The sequence below is a fragment of the Neoarius graeffei genome, chromosome 5 (assembly GCF_027579695.1).
Source record: "Neoarius graeffei isolate fNeoGra1 chromosome 5, fNeoGra1.pri, whole genome shotgun sequence".
In the NCBI taxonomy this organism is placed as follows: Eukaryota; Metazoa; Chordata; class Actinopteri; order Siluriformes; family Ariidae; genus Neoarius; species Neoarius graeffei.
The window spans coordinates 13,365,909-13,386,447 of record NC_083573.1 but is presented as its reverse complement, the minus strand read 5'-3'; the positions used below and the strand labels follow the sequence as shown (position 1 = coordinate 13,386,447).

The window sequence follows — 20,539 nt, the reverse complement described above, 5'->3', positions numbered from 1 at the left end:
CCGTATATGTTGGACTTTTTTCTGCTTCATTGGCTTTAATTATTGGTTTGTAGATCTCTTACCATTTGTCAAACACTGCTTGGTTGGTACCACCTTTGTTCCTGCTTTTATTGGCTCTCTGTCGCATGGTCGAATGGCTGAAAAAATTTTATGTGAATTTGATGTGAATTTATGCAATATTGTTTTAAAACAATTAAAATATGAACCCCTTTTACATAATCCCATTTCCTTTGACCTCATAAATTTGAAGTTTGTTTCCACTTCCAACCATTACCCCACTCTGTATAGTAATGCCATATCCTCTGTTGGCATAGACCAATGTGTTTGTTTGTGGTCATTAAGTGTCATGGCATTGTTTCCTTGGTTTGAAAAAGCCACCTTGATGTGTTTGTGGGCATGTTTCCTAGGTGGTAGTCGCTGCTGTGCTATATTGTTTCTTTCAAACGAAAGAAGAGCCAGAGTTCCATAGGTCAGTAACTGAGATTGCTTCCACTTGCTCAGGCTTGCCTTAATCTTCCCTTGGAGCATGACCTCAAGTTGGACCAAAAATCTTCAGTCTGCTGTCTTGCTGTTTGGCTAGGTGTTTCTCAGCTCAAATCAGCCAGCCATGTTTTGATCAACCCTGGGCATACGAAAAATGAAGGTAAATTTTGAGGATATTGCTTGCAAGTGCAGACCGCATTATCAGTTATTCAACTGTGGCAGGAAATCAGAAAGTCTAGAAAGCAAAAAACTCAGAGAACATGGGCTAGAGTTTTGAGTAACTTCTGCTTTTTACTAGAAGTTCACACCATCTTGCTGAAGCTCTAGGAGTGTCTTGTAGGAACAGTGGAGAAAATGGAGTTAGGAGACATCCTGGGTGGAATCACCACAGCAGAAGTCCACCAGTGGCTCAGCCTTGTAAGGTCTTGGGAGTTGCAGGAAAGTGTCAATTACAATGGCGGCACAGTGGTGTAGTATTAACACTGTTGCCTCACAGCAAGAAGGTTCTGGGTTTGAGCCCAGCGTTTTTTGTGGATGTGTCGGAATAATATAAAGAATATTTCAAGGTTGCATGAAGATATCAAGTTTATCTTCTCCTGCTGAAAAATATGTTCATCACCTGAAGATAAACTTCATATCTTCATGCCAAAATGTAATATCCTATCTATATCTAATATATTAGTGCCCTCCAGGATTATTGGCGCCCCTTGTATAGTTTAGTAAAAAGTGTTAGAAAAATCAACCTTTTTGTGAAGTTGTTTTATCTCACACTGAAAAAAAAATGAGTAAAATCCAACCTTTAATTGAAATAAATGTATTCAGAGAAAAACATCCCTCATTAAGAAATAATTATTTTCAAGAAAAACACACATGCCACTATTATTGGCACCCCTGCATTTAATACTTTGCACAACCTTTCTTCCTTTGCCAGTAAAACAGCACTGAGTCTCTTCGATAACATTTTATAAAGTTGGAGATTCAAAGCAGGGCATCTGAGACCTCTTGACACAATCTCTCCAGATCATCCAGGGTCCAAGGCCTGTTCTTGTGCTCTCTCCTCTTCAGCTCACCCCACAGGTTTTCACTGGGGTTCAGCTCAGGTGAAAGGTCTCAAAGGTGTTATTTATGATAACCTGTGAAACAAAACGAGTTCATGGTTTTTTATGCAACATTTAACAGGGAAAATGAGATGATTGGTCCAGTAAAAATCCAGTTGAGATAGTCATTCTCATGGACATCGAGCATATGTGTTCCTTACCTTACCTACTTCAGAAAATGCAGATCAATGTCTAGTGGACAATATACAGTTAGATTTATTAGCTTGCCTTTTTTTTTTTAAACAGTGTTTCCTAGCAGCCCAGGCAAGCAACTTTTACAGTCTCCGTCTTTTCACGAGAGGCCCCAATGAGTCTGGTCGGCCAGTTTTTGGTCTTTGTCCTATTGTTTCTAGCTGCATGTCTGTCTTTACGACGTCCTAAAATCCACTTGCAGAAGAATCCAAAGCAACCTTTCTATGAATTGAAGAGATTCCCATTCGGGGTTCGTGAAGCAAGAGCAGAAAACAGGCGCTAAAACGCTCGTGGTTGTTCAGTTGAGCAGAATTTCCGAATTTCTTGTCAGCAGCAAGACTCTGTTGGACAAAAGGAACCTGTACTGGATGAAAGGAATTGGATGTCTGAGAGTTTGATTTTTTTTTTTTTAAGTTTATTTGGAGTCAGGTGTTTTTTTGTTTTTGTCTAAACCCGTGTACGATGAGTGACTTGAAAACAGTCCAGCATAAAGTTCAGCTTCAGCCGTCTCTGATTTCAAACAGTCAGATTACAGCAATTAAAGTATGTCTGTCATCTGTCTTTTCTGTGTTCATACTTGAAGCATTGGGAACTAAACGATTCTGATGATAAACTTCGTCGTGCATTTGTATGTGTGATTTACTGACCTTTCTGAGTGGAGAATTCAGTCTTATCTGCTGACTTGTTGCTTTTTATTATTATTTATTTGTTTGCATTATTTACTTATTACTTGTTACATATTTACTGTTAAATTTATGGTAGTGGCACAACTAGAATCACAAACTAGACTTTGAGCTTTTCAATAAAAGTGTACAGCCTACTTTAACGTTTTACTGACAAATGACCAACGGACGTCCTTTCCTCACCACGAACTGCTTCAAACTGAACTTTCTACACTTAGCATTTAATATCTTTTAATGTGGATGTTTTTTTTCCAGTGAAACTGACCCTCATAGGTTGCTAATGAGATGCTTTGGACGAGTCAGCTGTGTGTTAGAATAATTGCAGCTGACCTTGTTAGGGCGTGCTATTTACTTCCTTCACCATTTTGCAAGGCACGGCATGCTATTCTTTGTGAAAAATATACCACTTAGATCAGCTTCTACTTTTCTTGCAACCTTTCGTGTTTCTTTAAAAATTAGACGGTAGAATTGTGCACCATTGTCGTCCATGTCCATTTCGCATTTATTTTTTAAAAATCAATTTAATACAGTTTTATTAAGAATTTTCTTTAAAACAAGACAGTAAATCCAGACTACTTAGTATGAGCTCATTCACATATTTCCACTTGTGTCCATCGCAATCGCTTTTGGATGAACCCAAACTTTCCTTTGGCGACATCGGCATCTTTCTTTCATGTTTGCTACCTAAATTTCATGTTGTTATTTCTTTTTCAATTCTGTCTCAAAGCAAAAGCTGAAGGAAGAACGCGAGGCAAAACGAGCACGACTGGATGGCAGACACGACTACGTGCTGAGTATTGTGGCGTCCTGCGTGGGCCTGGAGAAGGCGGAGGTGGAGGATGCCATTTTAGAAGGCGTTCAGGTGTGATAATGATGCACTGTGTGTCAGCGAGTTGCTTTTGGCTCTGCCCAGTCCACAATGCCTGTAATGATAATTCTAAACCTGTTTCAATTCTGTTTCAGATTGACCGGATGGAGCAATTCTTCGCTGTTGATGGCCTTCAACACCTCATGTTTTATTATCAAGACACAGAGCCCACAGAATCAGGTTAGTGCCTGATGTAACATGTGATGATCTAATAATACTGTTATATAATCCAAATAATATTTAGATATAGTAATGTCCAAACTTGTGCACGAAGTGCATTTCCTGCAACTGTCTTTATTTGACCTGTTAGTATGAGGACTATACAAACGAAGTAAATATGTGTTGCATTTCAAATAAATATGATATCACAACAATTAAAGTTGTGTTAATAGGATATTTAGTTCGATTTAAAATTCTAACTGCTGAAAATGGATTGGGCTCAGGAGTAAATAGCCTTTTTTTTTAATACACCATACTTGTGTGGGGCGGCATGGCGGTGTAGTGGTTAGCACTGTCGCCTCACAGCAAGAAGGTTCTGGGTTCGAGCCCAGTAGCCGACGGGGGCCTTTCTGTGTGGAGTTTACATAATCTGCCCGTGTCTGCATGGGTTTCCTCTGGGTGCTCTGGTTTCCCCCACAGTCCAAAGACATGCAGGTTAGGCTAATTGGTGGCTCTAAATTGACCGTAGGTGTGAATGTGAGTGTGAATGATTGTTTGTCTCTATGGTGGTGTTTACATTAGACCGTATCAGCAGATCATCAGATTAACGTTTTTAAAACGATTTGCATGCACACAGCAATGCCAATACACGATTCGCGTGCACACAGCAATGCCAATACACGGATACGCTCGGCTCCGCAGGCATCCTGCGCTCCAAATCACTCCGCCCTGAACAGCGAGTGCCCTCTGGAGGGTGCGCACTCCGGCCCTGCGCAGCTCACAGAGCGCGCGAGTGAAGCGCACGAGCAGTGATTCAGGACAAATAGCAGGAAGTGAAAGTCCGCGCCGTTTTTCAGCAGTCGCGTCACATGACCAACGTGGCATGACCAACGCCAGCGAATCAGGAAGGTGGATGTCACAGTGACGTTGTCCAATGACGACGTCAGCTAGAGCTCAGCACAGCGTATCCTCGTTCCTCAATGTTTACACATCACCGGATCAGATACGTAATGGATTGAATACGTGGGCCCTGGCGGATTCGAGTTGTTCCGCCTGTGGAGTCGTTTCCCGGCGTTTTAATGTGAACGGACAGTGCATCCGCGAAGAAAACGAGACGGATACGGTCTAATGTAAACACCACCTATGTGTCAGCTCTGTGACGACCTGACGACTTGTCCAGGGTGTACCCCGCCTCTTGCCCATAGTCAGCTGGGACAGGCTTCAGCTTGCCTGCCACCCTGCACAGGATAAGTGGTTACAGATAATGGATGGATGAAACTTGTGTTCGTCTTTCCTAAGTGGCACCACACTTTTGAAAAACATTAGAGCTAATCTACAAAGCAGAATTAAATGCTGATTTTTTCATGCTTATTATTGCATCATGATTAGCAATCTTGAAAATGTGCACTCATATATATATATATATATATATATATATATATATATTTTTTTTTTTTTTTTTTTTTTTTTTTAAAGGATAAGATAAAACTTTATTAATCCCGAAGGAAATTCTTGTGCCAGAAATCGCTCAATAACAATACAGTATGTTAAATTACAACAGTACAAGCTGAAAATAAACTGTATGTAAAATAAAACTGTACAAGAAATAAATGCCTAAAAAAACAGTGCCTAATAGAACAACAATAAAGTAACAATCGAATAACAATAGAAACATTGTAGGTTACATAAGGGGCGAAACTACAAAATTAAGATGGGGAGGGAACAAAAATAAATAAATAAATAAATAAATAAAAAGCAGTGCCTGGATAGTTAGCATTCTAACAATAGAAATAAGGTAAGTTATGTAAGAGACGAACCTGATGGTGCAAGTCAATATTGCACATGGCGTTGGGAAAGACATTATTGCACATGACAACTCAGTATATTGCACATGATATCGGTATTATTGTTTAATTGATTGATTGATTGATTGATTGATTGATCAGTTGTCCATCCTGCAGAAGGAGGAGGAGTGATACAGTTTGATGGGCACTGGTAGGAAAGACCTCCTATGGCGTTCTGTGTTGCTCCTCGGTGAACTCAAGCTGTGTCCAAAATCACTCATTCATTCACTACTCCCTACTCACTATATAGGGAATTCTGTATAGAGAACTATATAGATAGTTTTCACATGACGTCACAGAGTTGGGGATTCCCTAGTGGCGGCCATCTTGCGGGTCAAGCTTACCGTACGGGTGACTGAGCACACATTGTAACGCGCGAGTACAAAGTCTTCAAAAGAACCCAAGCAGGCTATTTAAAGCTAGCAATGGTGCACACCTGTTGTATTCACGGCTGTCGTAATAGGTCAGATGATGAAGTCAAGCGGAGCTTTTATGGAATTCCCACTGTACGGGAGCACGAAGGCGAGCAAGCAAAGAAACTCAGCATACAAAGGAGAAATCTATGGCTTGCGAGAATCAACCGCAAGGATTATCAGCCTTCCAAACACAGCAAAGTCTGCTCCGATCATTTTATAAGTGGTAAGTTGTTTAAATAAACAATCAATTGTGTTTAAGTTTGTTTTTGGAAACCAAAACATCATGTGAACAATCTCTGGAGAATGCCTAACTGGAACCGCTGAGTGTACGTTTACATTGTAATGTACACTTAATATCACTCGTTTGTCACGTTTCTATTTGAAACTTGTCACTTCACTCACGCAAGGGTCATTTTTGAAAAACATTTTAGGTCTATTCTGTATGATTTGATTTGTGTTTGGGATGCAAACAGCGCGTCTTTTGGCGGATGCCGCCTGAATCGCGCAGATCCGATTTTTTTTTTAGGGGGGGCGTTGGAGTGTCTGATTATAATTTCAAAGTAAATTCTGTATTAAAATTACTAAATAAGCAAATCTGTTACAGTCCATGAAACAGGAAGTATAAGGATGAGAAAAAAACAGTTCAAATCGGAAAGCTGCGCACATTTGCGCAGCCCGAGCGGTGTGCAGGACTGCGCAAATGTGCGCAGCTTTCCGATTTAAACTGATTTATCCTTATCCTTAACTGTTTTTTTCAGACACTCCAACGCCCCCCCCTAAAAAAAAAATCGGATCTGCGCGATTCAGGCGGCATCCGCCAAAAGGCGCGTTGTGAATATATAAAGTTGTATATATCAGACAGCCTTTAAAGTTTGATGAAGTCAGTTTCAGGCTTTGGAGCAGGCTTTGGCAGTTTCAGGCTTTGGCAGCCCTGCATAGTCACTTGAAAATGCATCTTTGTCCACTTCGTAGAGGTCAATTCCCCCAATCAAGGCCAGTTTGGCTGCATACCGTTGTCGTGAGATGTCGTCTAATGTATCTTTATACTTCTGTTTGCTTGATTTTGCCGACATTGATCTTTATTTTAGAAAACTGACTATATAACTTCATAAATTCGTCCGAGATAACGTAGCCGGTAGTGGCGATGGTCCGTTTTGTTTGCCCCGCAAGATGGCGGCTGGGGGGCGTTCCCCGGAATGCCGTGACGTCAGTGAAAACTATCTATAGTGAGCTCATTGGTAAAATGAAAAAAAAAACCCACTTTCGGACACTACTTCACTGCGCCATTATTTATGTCATTTACTGTCGCACAATTAAAACGTGCCAGATCAGTCGGTGGGTTTTCAAAAGAATAAATACATGCATGTATTTTTGTGATAGATACATATTATACTAAGTGTATTTCCCACATTAATAAATACAAAGTACTTTGTGTCTGCTGCATCTTTCAGTTCTTTTTAATCAAGGCTGAATACTTTTCTTCTTTGCCTTTTATGAAATCAAATTTGCGGCTTTTGATTAATTCCTCGCTCTGCACTGTAACTTTTATTCCATCTGTCTTGTTCTATTTTAGCTTATTTTCTATTCTCTGACTATTTTTAATTGTACTTGAATGTCCATTTATAATGTGTTTCTTCTTCCGTCAATTCACCCCCAGCACACTACAATATTATTGCCAATTTCATGCCACAACTTATAAAGTTGTCTCTTGCCCGTTGTCATAAGGAAAAACAAACTACTGTTATACTCAATCTAAAATACTTAACGCTTCTTATGAAACAGCTTTTACAGCTTTTCTTTCAGCACAACCACAGTGCATGATGGTATATATTGCTTGGTTAGTGACCATCATACACTACTTTTCACGGTGCATTATGGGTTACTATGAGTCCACGATATAGGGTGTAATAATTCTCACTATACGTTCAGACAGCACTACAAAATGGCGAACTCGCTATATAGTGAGTAGGAAGTGATTTCGGACACAGGGTCAGTCTCCCACTGAAGATGATATATATAGCAGTGGCGGTGGTTGTCCATGACTAGCGATGATGACTGCTTCATTAGGATGTGCAGAAACGCAGATGGGCCATGAAGCCCGCATCAGAGCGCACCAGACTTGTTCTCCTTTCCTACTGAAGTGCCTTGCACAGTAAGTTCAGACAAACGATATCGTGCCCCCATCGTGTTGTCTCTCTGGACCTCCAGACCTGATGCCAAGTGGTGCGCAAAAGTACCACAGACCTGACGTATATGGAAGTTGCCCTGCAGTGATGCCATCAATTGGCCATTTGAGTGGCTCTTCGACATGCCATCTGGTGGTGTACCATTGACCCTGCTGGGTTCATCTGCCACATTGCACCGAAAAGCGCCCTGCTGCCAGTGCCTTATTGGTGATGTATTATTTGCAGTGGTGATTAAGGGGTAACTCCACTTTCCCCAAGACTCAAGTCCTCCCAGACCTGTGACTTACCACCGGTTGCAGTTTAAAGTCATACCCAGGACTAAGAATGACAGTATAATGCTTTATGAATAGAAATGGAGAATAGAATAGGATAGAGTTGGATAACTTAGGAGAGAATGGAATAGAATGTGATAAATTAGTATATATTAAGATAGAATAGAGTGCATGTGCACAGAACAGAAGAGAGCATGACAAAAAAATAAAAACAATAATAACAATATAGAATAGGATAGACATTAGGACAATATAATAGAGTATATTATAAGACAACAGAAGGGAATATGATTGAATAGAAAGCATTTTGAAGATGGAGAAAAGAATATGACAAAATGCTACACATTATTTTTAGTTTGAAGAAAATAATAGACAGTCATGACAATACAACAGAATAGATTAAAAGAAAGAAGAAGGGAATGTGACAGAAAGTATCACAAAGACACAGAAGAGGACAAAACACTCCACATATTATCCACAGAATAGGCAGCCATGACAATACAATAGAATACATCACAAGAGAGAAAAGGGAAAAAAAATAAAGGGATCATGTCAAAATAGAACATGGTATATGAGCTGATATCCTAGTAGTAGAGTAGCCAATCAGAGCACACGATTGCTCATATCCAGTGATTGTGGATAGAATATATTTATCTCATGTATGTCTGCATTTGTCGTCTTTGAGGAATCATTTCAGATCATATCTTGAATCTTTTCCTTGAGAGCCTTTCAGTAGAATTCATCTGCTCTCAGGTTTTGAACGTCCAGCACTCTTTGTTCCAATGTTTCTGTAGGCCGACCCGTTTTTATGAGTTATTTTATTTCATTTACCTCATTAAAGTGTGTAACAACTGAAAACAGTCAACACATTTTACATTAAGTCTTATTTATGGCATGAACAGTACAACCCCGATTCCAAAAAAGTTGGGACAAAGTATAAATTGTAAATAAAAACGGAGTGCAATGATGTGGAAGTTTCAAAATTCCATATTTTATTCAGAATAGAACATAGATGACATATCAAATGTTTAAACTGAGAAAATGTATCATTTAAAGAGAAAAATTAGGTGATTTTAAATTTCATGTCAACAACACATCTCAAAAAAGTTGGGACAAGGCCATGTTTACCACTGTGAGACATCCCCTTTTCTCTTTATAACAGTCTGTAAACGTCTGGGGACTGAGGAGACAAGCTGCTCAAGTTTAGGGATAGGAATGTTAACCCATTCTTGTCTAATGTAGGATTCTAGTTGCTCAACTGTCTTAGGTCTTTTTTGTCGTATCTTCCGTTTAATGATGCGCCAAATGTTTTCTATGGGTGAAAGATCTGGACTGCAGGCTGGCCAGTTCAGTACCCGGACCCTTCTTCTACGCAGCCATGATGCTGTAATTGATGCAGTATGTGGTTTGGCATGGTCATGTTGGAAAATGCAAGGTCTTCCCTGAAAGAGACGTCGTCTGGATGGGAGCATATGTTGCTCTAGAACCTGGATATACCTTTCAGCATTGATGGTGTCTTTCCAGATGTGTAAGTTGCCCATGCCACACGCACTAATGCAACCCCATACACTCAAAAAAAACCCCATTGGATTTACTTAACCGAGTTATGGCAACCGGTCCCACGAAACTGTGTTAATTTAGATGTATTGAATACAGTTATGTTGAGTTATTCAAAACATAACTGTATTCAATACATCTAAATTAACACAGTTTCGTGGGACCGGATGCCATAACTCGGTTAAGTAAATCCAATGTTTTATTTTTTTGAGTGTACCATCAGAGATGCAGGCTTCTGAACTGAGCGCTGATAACAACTTGGGTTGTCCTTCTCCTCTTTAGTCCGAATGACACGGCGTCCCTGATTTCCATAAAGAACTTCAAATTTTGATTAGTCTGACCACAGAACAGTTTTCCACTTTGCCACAGTCCATTTTAAATGAGCCTTGGCCCAGAGAAGACGTCTGCGCTTCTGGATCACGTTTAGATACAGCTTCTTCTTTGAACTATAGAGTTTTAGCTGGCAACGGCGGATGGCACGGTGAATTGTGTTCACAGATAATGTTCTCTGGAAATATTCCTGAGCCCATTTTGTGATTTCCAATACAGAAGCATGCCTGTATGTGATGCAGTGCCGTCTAAGGGCCCGAAGATGACGGGCACCCAGTATGGTTTTCCGGCCTTGACCCTTACGCACAGAGATTCTTCCAGTTTCTCTGAATCTTTTGATGATATTGTGCACTGTAGATGATGATATGTTCAAACTCTTTGCAATTTTACACTGTCGAACTCCTTTCTGATATTGCTCCACTATTTGTCGGCGCAGAATTAGGGGGATTGGTGATCCTCGTCCCATCTTTACTTCTGAGAGCCGCTGCCACTCCAAGATGCTCTTTTTATACCCAGTCATGTTAATGACCTATTGCCAATTGACCTAATGAGTTGCAATTTGGTCCTCCAGCTGTTCCTTTTTTGTACCTTTCACTTTTCCAGCCTCTTATTGCCCCTGTCCCAACTTTTTTGAGATGCGTTGCTGTCATGAAATTTCAAATGAGCCAATATTTGGCATGAAATTTCAAAATGTCTCACTTTCAACATTTGATATGTTGTCTATGTTCTATTGTGAATACAATATCAGTTTTTGAGATTTGTAAATTATTGCATTCCATTTTTATTTACAATTTGTACTTTGTCCCAACTTTTTTGGAATCGGGGTTGTACAACCTGGCTTAAATAATGAGTTTGCTGTGTGTTAAGAGTCACAGGACCTCAAACAATGAAGATAAAATAGTGTTCAAGTGTTGAGGGAGGCAATCACGAGGCCCAAAGTGTGTAAGAAAAATCACAGAGAGATTTGCAACAATCCAACATGGACAGCATACATTCAGAAGTATTATTATTGATTAATTTACTGTTAATATCTGAATATTTATGCCATTTGCGACAATAAAACACCAACTCACACCAAATCGGCTGTTGGTATGATCATTTTAATCTCAGATTATCAGCGTGTGCAATGGTTTGCACTTAATCATATGTTCATGCATGTTGTATTTTATTGTCAGGTTTAAAATAAATTATTAATCTTCGTCAAAAAATGTACTAGAATGTATATATAGTTGGAGAAACACTTCTTCGCTTTATCTGTTTTCTTGTGTCCAGTAGCTGTTGCCTCCTCTGCGATCCGCAGCAAGAAAGCGAAAGTGTTTGTGACAGAGGGCACTGATGTCGCTCTGACCGGTGTGTGTGTTTTCTTCACCCGGGCGAGTACCTCCAAGTCCATCACTGCTGAGAACATCCATAGAGTACGTCTGCATAATCTAAAACTCTATACATTTCTTTCACTTTTAAGAAGATGAAATTCAGTTTATTTGTGCTTCTTTGAAAGTAGTTTCCCAGCTTCACATTTCTCTTTCTTAAGCCTTCTGAAATTAATTTCATTTGATTAATTGGCAAGTTTTCACTCATCGTTCTATACGTAATGACTACAACTCAAATCAGTGTTTCATACACTATTAGAGTTAACACTGTTTGAGTAAATGGTCATTTCGAGTATATTCTAGACTTTATGCTAGTTGTCTACTTTTATTTTTGATGCTTTGTTATGCCCCGCTGGCCGAAAGGCCCGAAGGGGGATTTTTCATGGCGATGTCTGTCCCGGGAAGGGTGCTCACTTTCTGACAACTTCTCTCACAATTTTTGGACAAATTTCTCGAAGCTTGGCAAAAGGCCTTGTAATATGACGGTAATACTAATATTGCAATTTAATTTCGTTTGTGAAAATTTTACCAGAGTTTTGACCCTTGATTAAATAACTTGTACTTTGACAATTTCATGAGGGTGTACATTCTTCTGAAATCAACTACTCTCACAATTTGTGGAGGAATTTCACCAAACTTGGCAAAAGGCTTTGTTATATGACAGTTATACGCATGTTGAAATTTCGTTTAATTTGGGCAAATTTTACCAGAGTTATGCCCTCGATTATTAACAAACTTGTACTTTGGTAATTTCATCAAGGTGTGCTTGCTTTCTGAAATCAACTTCCCTCACAATTTTTATCCCCCGCTGAGTGAAAGGCCCGAAGGCGATGTCCGTCTGTCATGGCGATGTCCGTCCGTCCCGGGAAGGGGACTCACCTTCTGAAATCAACTCCTCTCACAATTTTTGAAGGAATTTCACAAAACTTGACAGGATTCTTTATTATATGTTGATAATACGCATATTGCAATTTCATTCAATTCAGTCGCATTTTACCAGAGTTATGGCACAGTTGCCAGCGGGGGATATTGTGCTCTCAGAGCGCACCTTTTTTTTTTAGTACTGTTGATCTTTTTTAACGCTCAAGAATGTTTGAAATAAGAAATAAACAAATCCATACAACTCAGAAAGGAAAGGACAGTAATTTTGCATTTGAGTAAAACTGGAATACTTTGATTTTGATTTAACGATTCAAAAGTAGACAAAGTCATGTAGCACATCAGCTTTTATTCTTTTTCTTTCTTGCTTGCTTTTTAATCAGTCCAGCAAATTACCCCCAAAAATCAAAGAAACTCAAATGGGAAAGAAACAATTTTCTCATTTCCTACTTGAGTAAATTGGACAAATTACTTTTCAGGCTATATTTTTAGTCACATTATTGGCACCCCTGGATTTGATCACAGTCAAGTGCCAGTGAACAAACAAAGGCAATTCAAATGGGAAAGCAACATAACTAGCCAATTTTCTATTCTCGTAAACTGCACAAATTGCTTTTCAGACTATGTTTTGGGATGTGCCCCCCCACGATTATTGGCACCCCAGTAAAGATTAGTTAAAAGTGTGAGAAAAAAATTCACCTTCTGGTGAAGTAGCTTCATCTCACACTGAGAAAATAAGAAAACAAATCCCTCATCAGGAAATAATTATTTTCAACAAAAATACATGTGCCACTATTATTGGCACCCCTGCATTTAATACTTTGTACAACCTTCCTTTTTTTGCCAGTAAAACAACACTGAGTCTCTCCTATAACATTTTATAAGGCTGGAGATACAAGCAGGGCATCTGAGGCCATTCCTCTTTACACAGTCTCTCCAGATCATCTAGGGTCCTTGACTCTCTCTTGTGCTCGCTCTTCTTCAGCTCACCCCACAGGGTTTCACTAGGGTTCAGGTCAGGGGACTGAAATGGCCATGGCAGAAGCTTGATTCTGTGACCAGCTAAACATTTTTCTGTTGATTTGGATAGGATAGGATAGGATAGGATAGGATAGGATAGGATAGGATAGGATAGGATAGGATATTTATTTGTCCTTTCGGAAAATTGTTCTGTGCCATTTACAGTACGTCTGATACAAACTATTACGAAAACACAAAGAAACACAATATACAAGACAACATAGGACAAAACCCCCTCATGTCTTACAAACAATATAATAGTAAAGTGCAATTACTCAGAGACCAAGTGCAATGGGTTATTCTGATACAATCTTACAGTTGGGTCCTTATTTAACAGGGCTGTACTAGTGGGTATAAATGATCTGCGAGCTCTATTTGTCTGGAATGAAGGCAGCCTGAACCTCCTGCCTGAAGGCAACAACTCATATGCCCGATGTAAGGGATGTGACACATCATCACAAATAATATGTGCCTTTTTTGCCACCCTTGTTTCTACAGTCATGGCCATACTACTTAATGGCTGGCAAGCAATCTTGCTGGCCATGTTGATTATCCTGTGCAGCTTATTTTTATTTGCTACAGATAGGGAAGAATACCAGGCCACAGAACAGAAGCATAAAATGCTCTCAACAAAAGAATGATAAAAGAGCCGCATCATATCCCCATCAACTCTAAATTGCCTTAGCTTTCGCATAAAGTACAGCCTCTGCATCCCCTTCTTGTAGATGGCATCAGTGTTACATGTCCATGTTAATTTATCATCTATTATTGTTCCCAAGTATTTATAGTTCATCACAACCTCAATACCTTCCCCGTTTATTACCATATTCTGGTGAGTATGATTCCCCGTTCTAAAATCAATAATCAGTTCCTTTGTTTTTTTTGTGTTAAGAAGAAGACAGCTGGACTTACACCAGTCTACAAACTGGTCCACCCAGTCCCTATATTGGGTCTCATTGTTGTTCTGTATTAACCCCACTATAGCTGTATCATCTGCAAACTTAATTGTGACATGATCGGCTGTATTACTTTGGCACTCATTTGTGTACAGCGTAAACAATACAGGGGAAATTACGCTCCCTTGTTGGACATATGCTTCGGATCATTGTCCTGCTGGAAGATCCAATGACGACAGGGCTTTAGTTTCCTGGCAGAAGCAGCCAGATTTCAATTTAAAATGTCCTGGTATTTCATGGAGTCCATGATGCCATGTAACCTAACAAGGTTTCCAGGGCCTTTGGAGGAAAAACAGCCCCGAAACATCACAGAACTTCCACCATATTTTACAGTTGGGATCGGGTTCTTTTCATTATAGCCATCCTTCTTTTTACACCAAACTCACCTTGAGTGTTTATTGCCAAAAAACTCCATTTTGTTACATCAGACCATGGAACATGGTTCCAGTGAAAGTTGGCATAGCATTTTGCAAACTTCAGGCACTTATGTTTGTGTTTAACTGACAGAAAAGGCTATTTTTCTTGCTTACCTTCCAAATAATCTGTTGGCATGGAGGTGGAATCTGATGGTGGTTTTAAAGACTTGGAAACCCCAAGATTTTACTTTTTCTTGTAATTCACCAACAGTGATCCTTGGGGATAATTTTTGCCTCCCTTAACATCCTTCTCACTGTACGTGGGTGCAAGTTAAACTTGGATCCAGGCACGTTTGTACCAGTTCCAGCTGGTGTCCAGTTTTTATTATTGCCCTAACAGTAGAAATGGACATTTTCAGGTGAGTAGCTTTTTTTTTTTCTTTTCTTAATCATTCCCTGACTTATGAAGGCCAACACACTTCTCCCTCATTTGGTTTGCGTGTTCTCTTATCTTTCCCATGTTGATGGATGATGAAGGGAATTTGGCCTCTGTGTCACCTCATAGTTGTTCCCCAGTTCATCAGGAAGTCATGGATTACAGCTTGAAAGTTCCTACACACTCCAATCAACTCATAAATTTACAATTTAAATGGGAAACATTGTGTTCACTATAATTTCCAGGGGTGCCAATAATAGTGGCATGAATTTTTGTTGAAAATAATTATTTATTGATGAGGGATTTGTTTTTCTCTGAATAAATTTATTTCAGTTAAAGGTTATAATTATTTCATTTGGGCGGCACGGTGGTGTAGTGGTTAGCGCTGTCGCCTCACAGCAAGAAGGTCCGGGTTCGAGCCCCGTGGCTGGCGAGGGCCTTTCTGTGCGGAGTTTACATGATCTCCCCGTGTCCGCGTGGGTTTCCTCCGGGTGCTCCGGTTTCCCCCACAGTCCAAAGACATGCAGGTTAGGTTAACTGGTGACTCTAAATTGACCGTAGGTGTGAATGTGAGTGTGAATGGTTGTCTGTGTCTATGTGTCAGCCCTGTGATGACCTGGCGACTTGTCCAGGGTGTACCCCGCCTTTCGCCCGTAGTCAGCTGGGATAGGCTCCAGCTTGCCTGCGACCCTGTAGGACAGGATAAAGCGGCTAGAGATGATGAGATGAGACTTCTACGACAGTATTGGGCCATAGTATAGGTTATCAGAAATCACAGACCTTTTTTTTTTTTTTAAATTGGTATCGGTACCAAAAATCCTTTCTTGGTCAGGGCCCAAAAGTAACCAGCCCCAATCTATGAAAGAAAGCCCAACTTTATTTATTACACACTTGTGAAATTTCCTCTCTGCATTTAACCCATCTGAAGCAGTGAACACACACATGCACACACACATGAGCAATGAGCACACACACCCAGAGCTGGGATAGGCTCCAGCTTGCCTGCAACCCTGTAGAACAGGATAAAGCAGCTAGAGATAATGAGATGAGATGAGATTATTTCATTTTTATTAGCTCATCCGGCCATAGGCCAGGCCAGATGAGCTTATGTGATCACCTGTTAGCCGTCCACAATTTACAAAAATTGCTGCTCCTCCTACAGGATTGATCAGATTTTGATGAAACTCGCATACAGTGTTCCCCAGGTGGGTGTGCATAAAAATTGTCAAGATGGTGGCGCCACCTGTCATATTTATGATTTTATGGGCGTCTGAAATTTTTGGGTGACTCACTACATTAAACGCTACTCTTCAATCGGATTTCAAACTCGCACACAACAGTGAAAGATATGAGCTACAGCCTCATCGAAGCTATTTTTTCAGTGTGAGATGAAGCGACTTCACCAAAAGGTGGATTTTTTTCCTAACCCTTTTTACTAATTTTTTTTACAAGGGGTGCCAATAATCGTGGAGGGCACTGCAGGTATTCTTGGTCATTTTCTTTTATTTTTGAATTTTTTTTATTTGCTTTCATTTAAAAATTTGTTACATAAGTACCAATTAAAAGACAACAACAATGTAACTCAAATGGGAAAGGGACATTGTTTCCATTTTGTAGTAAACTAAACAATGATAATTTTTAGACTATTATTTATTATTATACGTATACTGTTTTTTTACCTCTGTCCATCCATATCTCTGTATTTCCGTCCGTCCGAAACACCCTTTTTCTCAGAAACCACAAATCATAGCCACTTGGTACTTGGTACCAAACTTCAGCTTAGGGTTCTATACCATGGACACCATTTTCAGGTCTGTTGCACATAGACTTCCTGTTTACCGACTGAATGTATTTGTGAAACATATAGCGTGGATTTACAAAATTTTTGTAACACTTTTTTCAGCGACTACATATCACAACTGCTTGATATTTAGTACTGAGCTTCAGCTTGGGGTTCTATACCGTGCATACGATTTTCAGGTCTGTTGCACATCGACTTCCTGTTTACCAACTGAATGTATTTTCAAAACATTTTGACGTTATTTCAAGAAGCAAAATGCTATTTCAAAATGACAGTTTACTAGGATGCTATTTGAAATCCCTGGGGAGAACATTGCTCTTTACTTACTTGTTTCAGGGTTAATTATTTGTTCAAGTCAACATTCATAGTAAGTGTCCTATTCCTTCGATTGCTTGCATTCTGATATAAGCAAGAGTGGGAGTATATGTAAGTGAGCAGTAGCTCACAGTTGATCTTGTTTTGGATGTGTATTTGTAATCATTGTATTTTTTTCATATTTGTGCTATTTTATTTTTAAACTATAACTAAAACATGAAGTAACAAGCCAGGAGTCATCACAAATGGAAAAGGAATATGATTTTTCATTCAGTATTTGAGTAAACTGAACACTTTTTTTTATATTGGACTGTACATTGGACTGTATATTTAGACATCTGTTTTATAGGTAATTTTCTTTTCTTTTTGACCATTTGAAACGTTGGAATAAAAGTAACAGATAATGAAACAAGGCAGGTCAAATGAGTATTTTTCATTCAACTCTCCAGAATGCCCTTTTAAATTTGCACAATTGTCTTGGTTAGGATGTGAGCTTCAACATGATGGACACGAACAGAGTGGGTTTGCTGAAGAGTGTGGAGCAGCTGTTCTCCAAGATTTTCATCCCCACATTGAGAAATATGACCCATGGCTGGGGCGAGCTGTCCAGCCCTCAGGCTCATTCAGTTAAACAGGATTTTATCAGCTCTCTAGAGGGCTTTGTCTCTGTGCTCGCTGGGGCACAGGAGAGCCTGGAGGAGAAGGTGACACATACACACACACACCTACCTGCACTTATGATGCTAATATCGAGCCACTTTCTTCTGTGGAAAGAATTTGAAAAGTGAAAGACTGGAATCTATCTACGGGTTGTTTTCATATGGCTTTCAGCCCCATATATTTCTGTACTGGGCGGCACGGTGGTGTAGTGGTTAGCGCTGTCGCCTCACAGCAAGAAGGTCCTGGGTTCGAGCCCCGGGGCCGGCGAGGGCCTTTCTGTGCGGAGTTTGCATGTTCTCCCCGTGTCCGCGTGGGTTTCCTCCGGGTGCTCCGGTTTCCCCCACAGTCCAAAGACATGCAGGTTAGGCTAACTGGTGACTCTAAATTGACCGTAGGTGTGAATGTGAGTGTGAATGGTTGTCTGTGTCTATGTGTCAGCCCTGTGATGACCTGGCGACTTGTCCAGGGTGTACCCCGCCTTTCGCCCATAGTCAGCTGGGATAGGCTCCAGCTTGCCTGCGACCCTGTAGAAGGATAAAGCGGCTAGAGATAATGAGATGAGATGAGATATTTCTGTACTATAAATAGACATATCAGGTGAAAATTCAATCCAAATAGCTTGAAACTGTGCTCATTAAATTCAGAATTGAATGCTAACCAACATACTTTTTACAGAATTAAAATATGTTTAACCGTTCTTGAGATATTACAAATCAAAGATTGAAGAAACGGCTTAATTTGTAGAAAATTGCCATAATATTCTGTATTAGGATCACATGGTCCAAAATGGGCCTCATTAACGATTGAAATCAAATGTTTTTCTAAATAACATTTTTATTTTTCAAGATATTTACATGGAAATTGGCAGGTACATAGATGGTTGTATACTGAATCCAAAGTTTGAAAAATTAATAAAAAACAATTTTGCAGATTATTATTAATTATGCTAATTAGATAAAATGTTAAATCAGTACACTCTCTTCTTCAAAGTTTCACCAAAAGGCTTTACAACCCCGATTCCAAAAAAGTTGGGACAAAGTACAAATTGTAAATAAAAACGGAATGCAATAATTTACAAATCTCAAAAACTGATATTGTATTCACAATAGAACATAGACAACATATTAAATGTCGAAAGTGAGACATTTTGAAATTTCATGCCAAATGTTGGCTCATTTGAAATTTCATGACAGCAACACATCTCAAAAAAGTTGGGACAGGGGCAATAAGAGGCTGGAAAAGTTAAAGGTACAAAAAAGGAACAGCTGGAGGACCAAATTGCAACTCATTAGGTCAATTGGCAATAGGTCATTAACATGACTGGGTATAAAAAGAGCATCTTGGAGTGGCAGTGGCTCTCGGCAGTAAAGATGGGAAGAGGATCACCAGTCCCCCTAATTCTGCGCCTACAAATAGTGTAGCAATATCAGAAAGGAGTTCGACAGTGTAAAATTGCAAAGAGTTTGAACATATCATCATCTACAGTGCATAATATCATCAAAAGATTCAGAGAATCTGGAAGAATCTCTGTGCGTAAGGGTCAAGGCCGGAAAACCATACTGGGTGCCCGTGATCTTTGGGCCCTTAGACAGCACTGCATCACATACAGGCATGCTTCTGTATTGGAAATCACAAAATGGGCTCAGGAATATTTCCAGAGAACATTATCTGTGAACACAATTCACCGTGCCTTCCGCTGTTGCCAGCTAAAACTCTATAGTTCAAAGAAGAAGCCGTATCTAAACATGATCCAGAAGCGCAGACATCTTCTCTGGGCCAAGGCTCATTTAAAATGGACTGTGGCAAAGTGGAAAACTATTCTGTGGTCAGACCAATCAAAATTTGAGGTTCTTTATGGAAATCAGGGACGCCGTGTCATTCGGACTAAAGAGGAGAAGGACGACCCAAGTTGTTATCAGCGCTCAGTTCAAAAGCCTGCATCTCTGATGGTATGGGGTTGCATTAGTGCATGTGGCATGGGCAGCTTACACATCCGGAAAGACACTATCAATGCTGAAAGGTATATCCAGGTTCTAGAGCAACATATGCTCCCATCCAGATGACGTCTCTTTCAGGGAAGACCTTGCATTTTCCAACATGACAATGCCAAACCACATACTGCATCAATTACAGCATCATGGCTGCGTAGAAGAAGGGTCCGGGTACTGAACTGGCCAGCCTGCAGTCCAGATCTTTCACCCACAGAAAACATTTGGCGCATCATAAAATGGAAGATACGACAAAAAAGACCTAAGACAGTTGAGCAACTAGAATCCTACATTAGACAAGAATGAGTTAACATTCCTATCGCTAAACTTGAGCAACTTGTCTCCTCAGTCCCCAGACGTTGACAGACTGTTGTAAAGAGAAAAGGGGATGTCTCACAGTGGTAAACATGGCCTTGTCCCGACTTTTTTGAGATGTGTTGTTGTCATGAAATTTAAAATCACCTAAATTTTCTCTTTAAATGATACATTTTCTCAGTTTAAACATTTGATATGTCATCTATGTTCTATTCTGAATAAAATATGGAATTTTGAAACTTCCACATCATTGCATTCCGTTTTTATTTACAATTTGTACTTTGTCCCAACTTTTTTGGAATCACGGTTGTATTTGTACAATATAAAGCTGGTCTTAACTCTCATTTATACATCAC

The 20,539-nt window shown here is 39.8% G+C and overlaps 1 protein-coding gene across 1 annotated transcript in view; it reads left to right on the top strand.

Moving 5' to 3' along the window:
- LOC132886518 (dynein axonemal heavy chain 5-like) overlaps positions 1 to 20,539 on the top strand; it is a 310,505-nt gene that overhangs the window by 32,816 nt on the left and 257,150 nt on the right. Inside the window, exons 2-5 of the mRNA XM_060921229.1 lie at positions 3,183 to 3,317; positions 3,419 to 3,503; positions 11,363 to 11,502; positions 17,706 to 17,924. Coding sequence (XP_060777212.1) covers positions 3,183 to 3,317; positions 3,419 to 3,503; positions 11,363 to 11,502; positions 17,706 to 17,924 — 579 coding nt within the window. The remainder of the gene's footprint in view (positions 1 to 3,182; positions 3,318 to 3,418; positions 3,504 to 11,362; positions 11,503 to 17,705; positions 17,925 to 20,539) is intronic.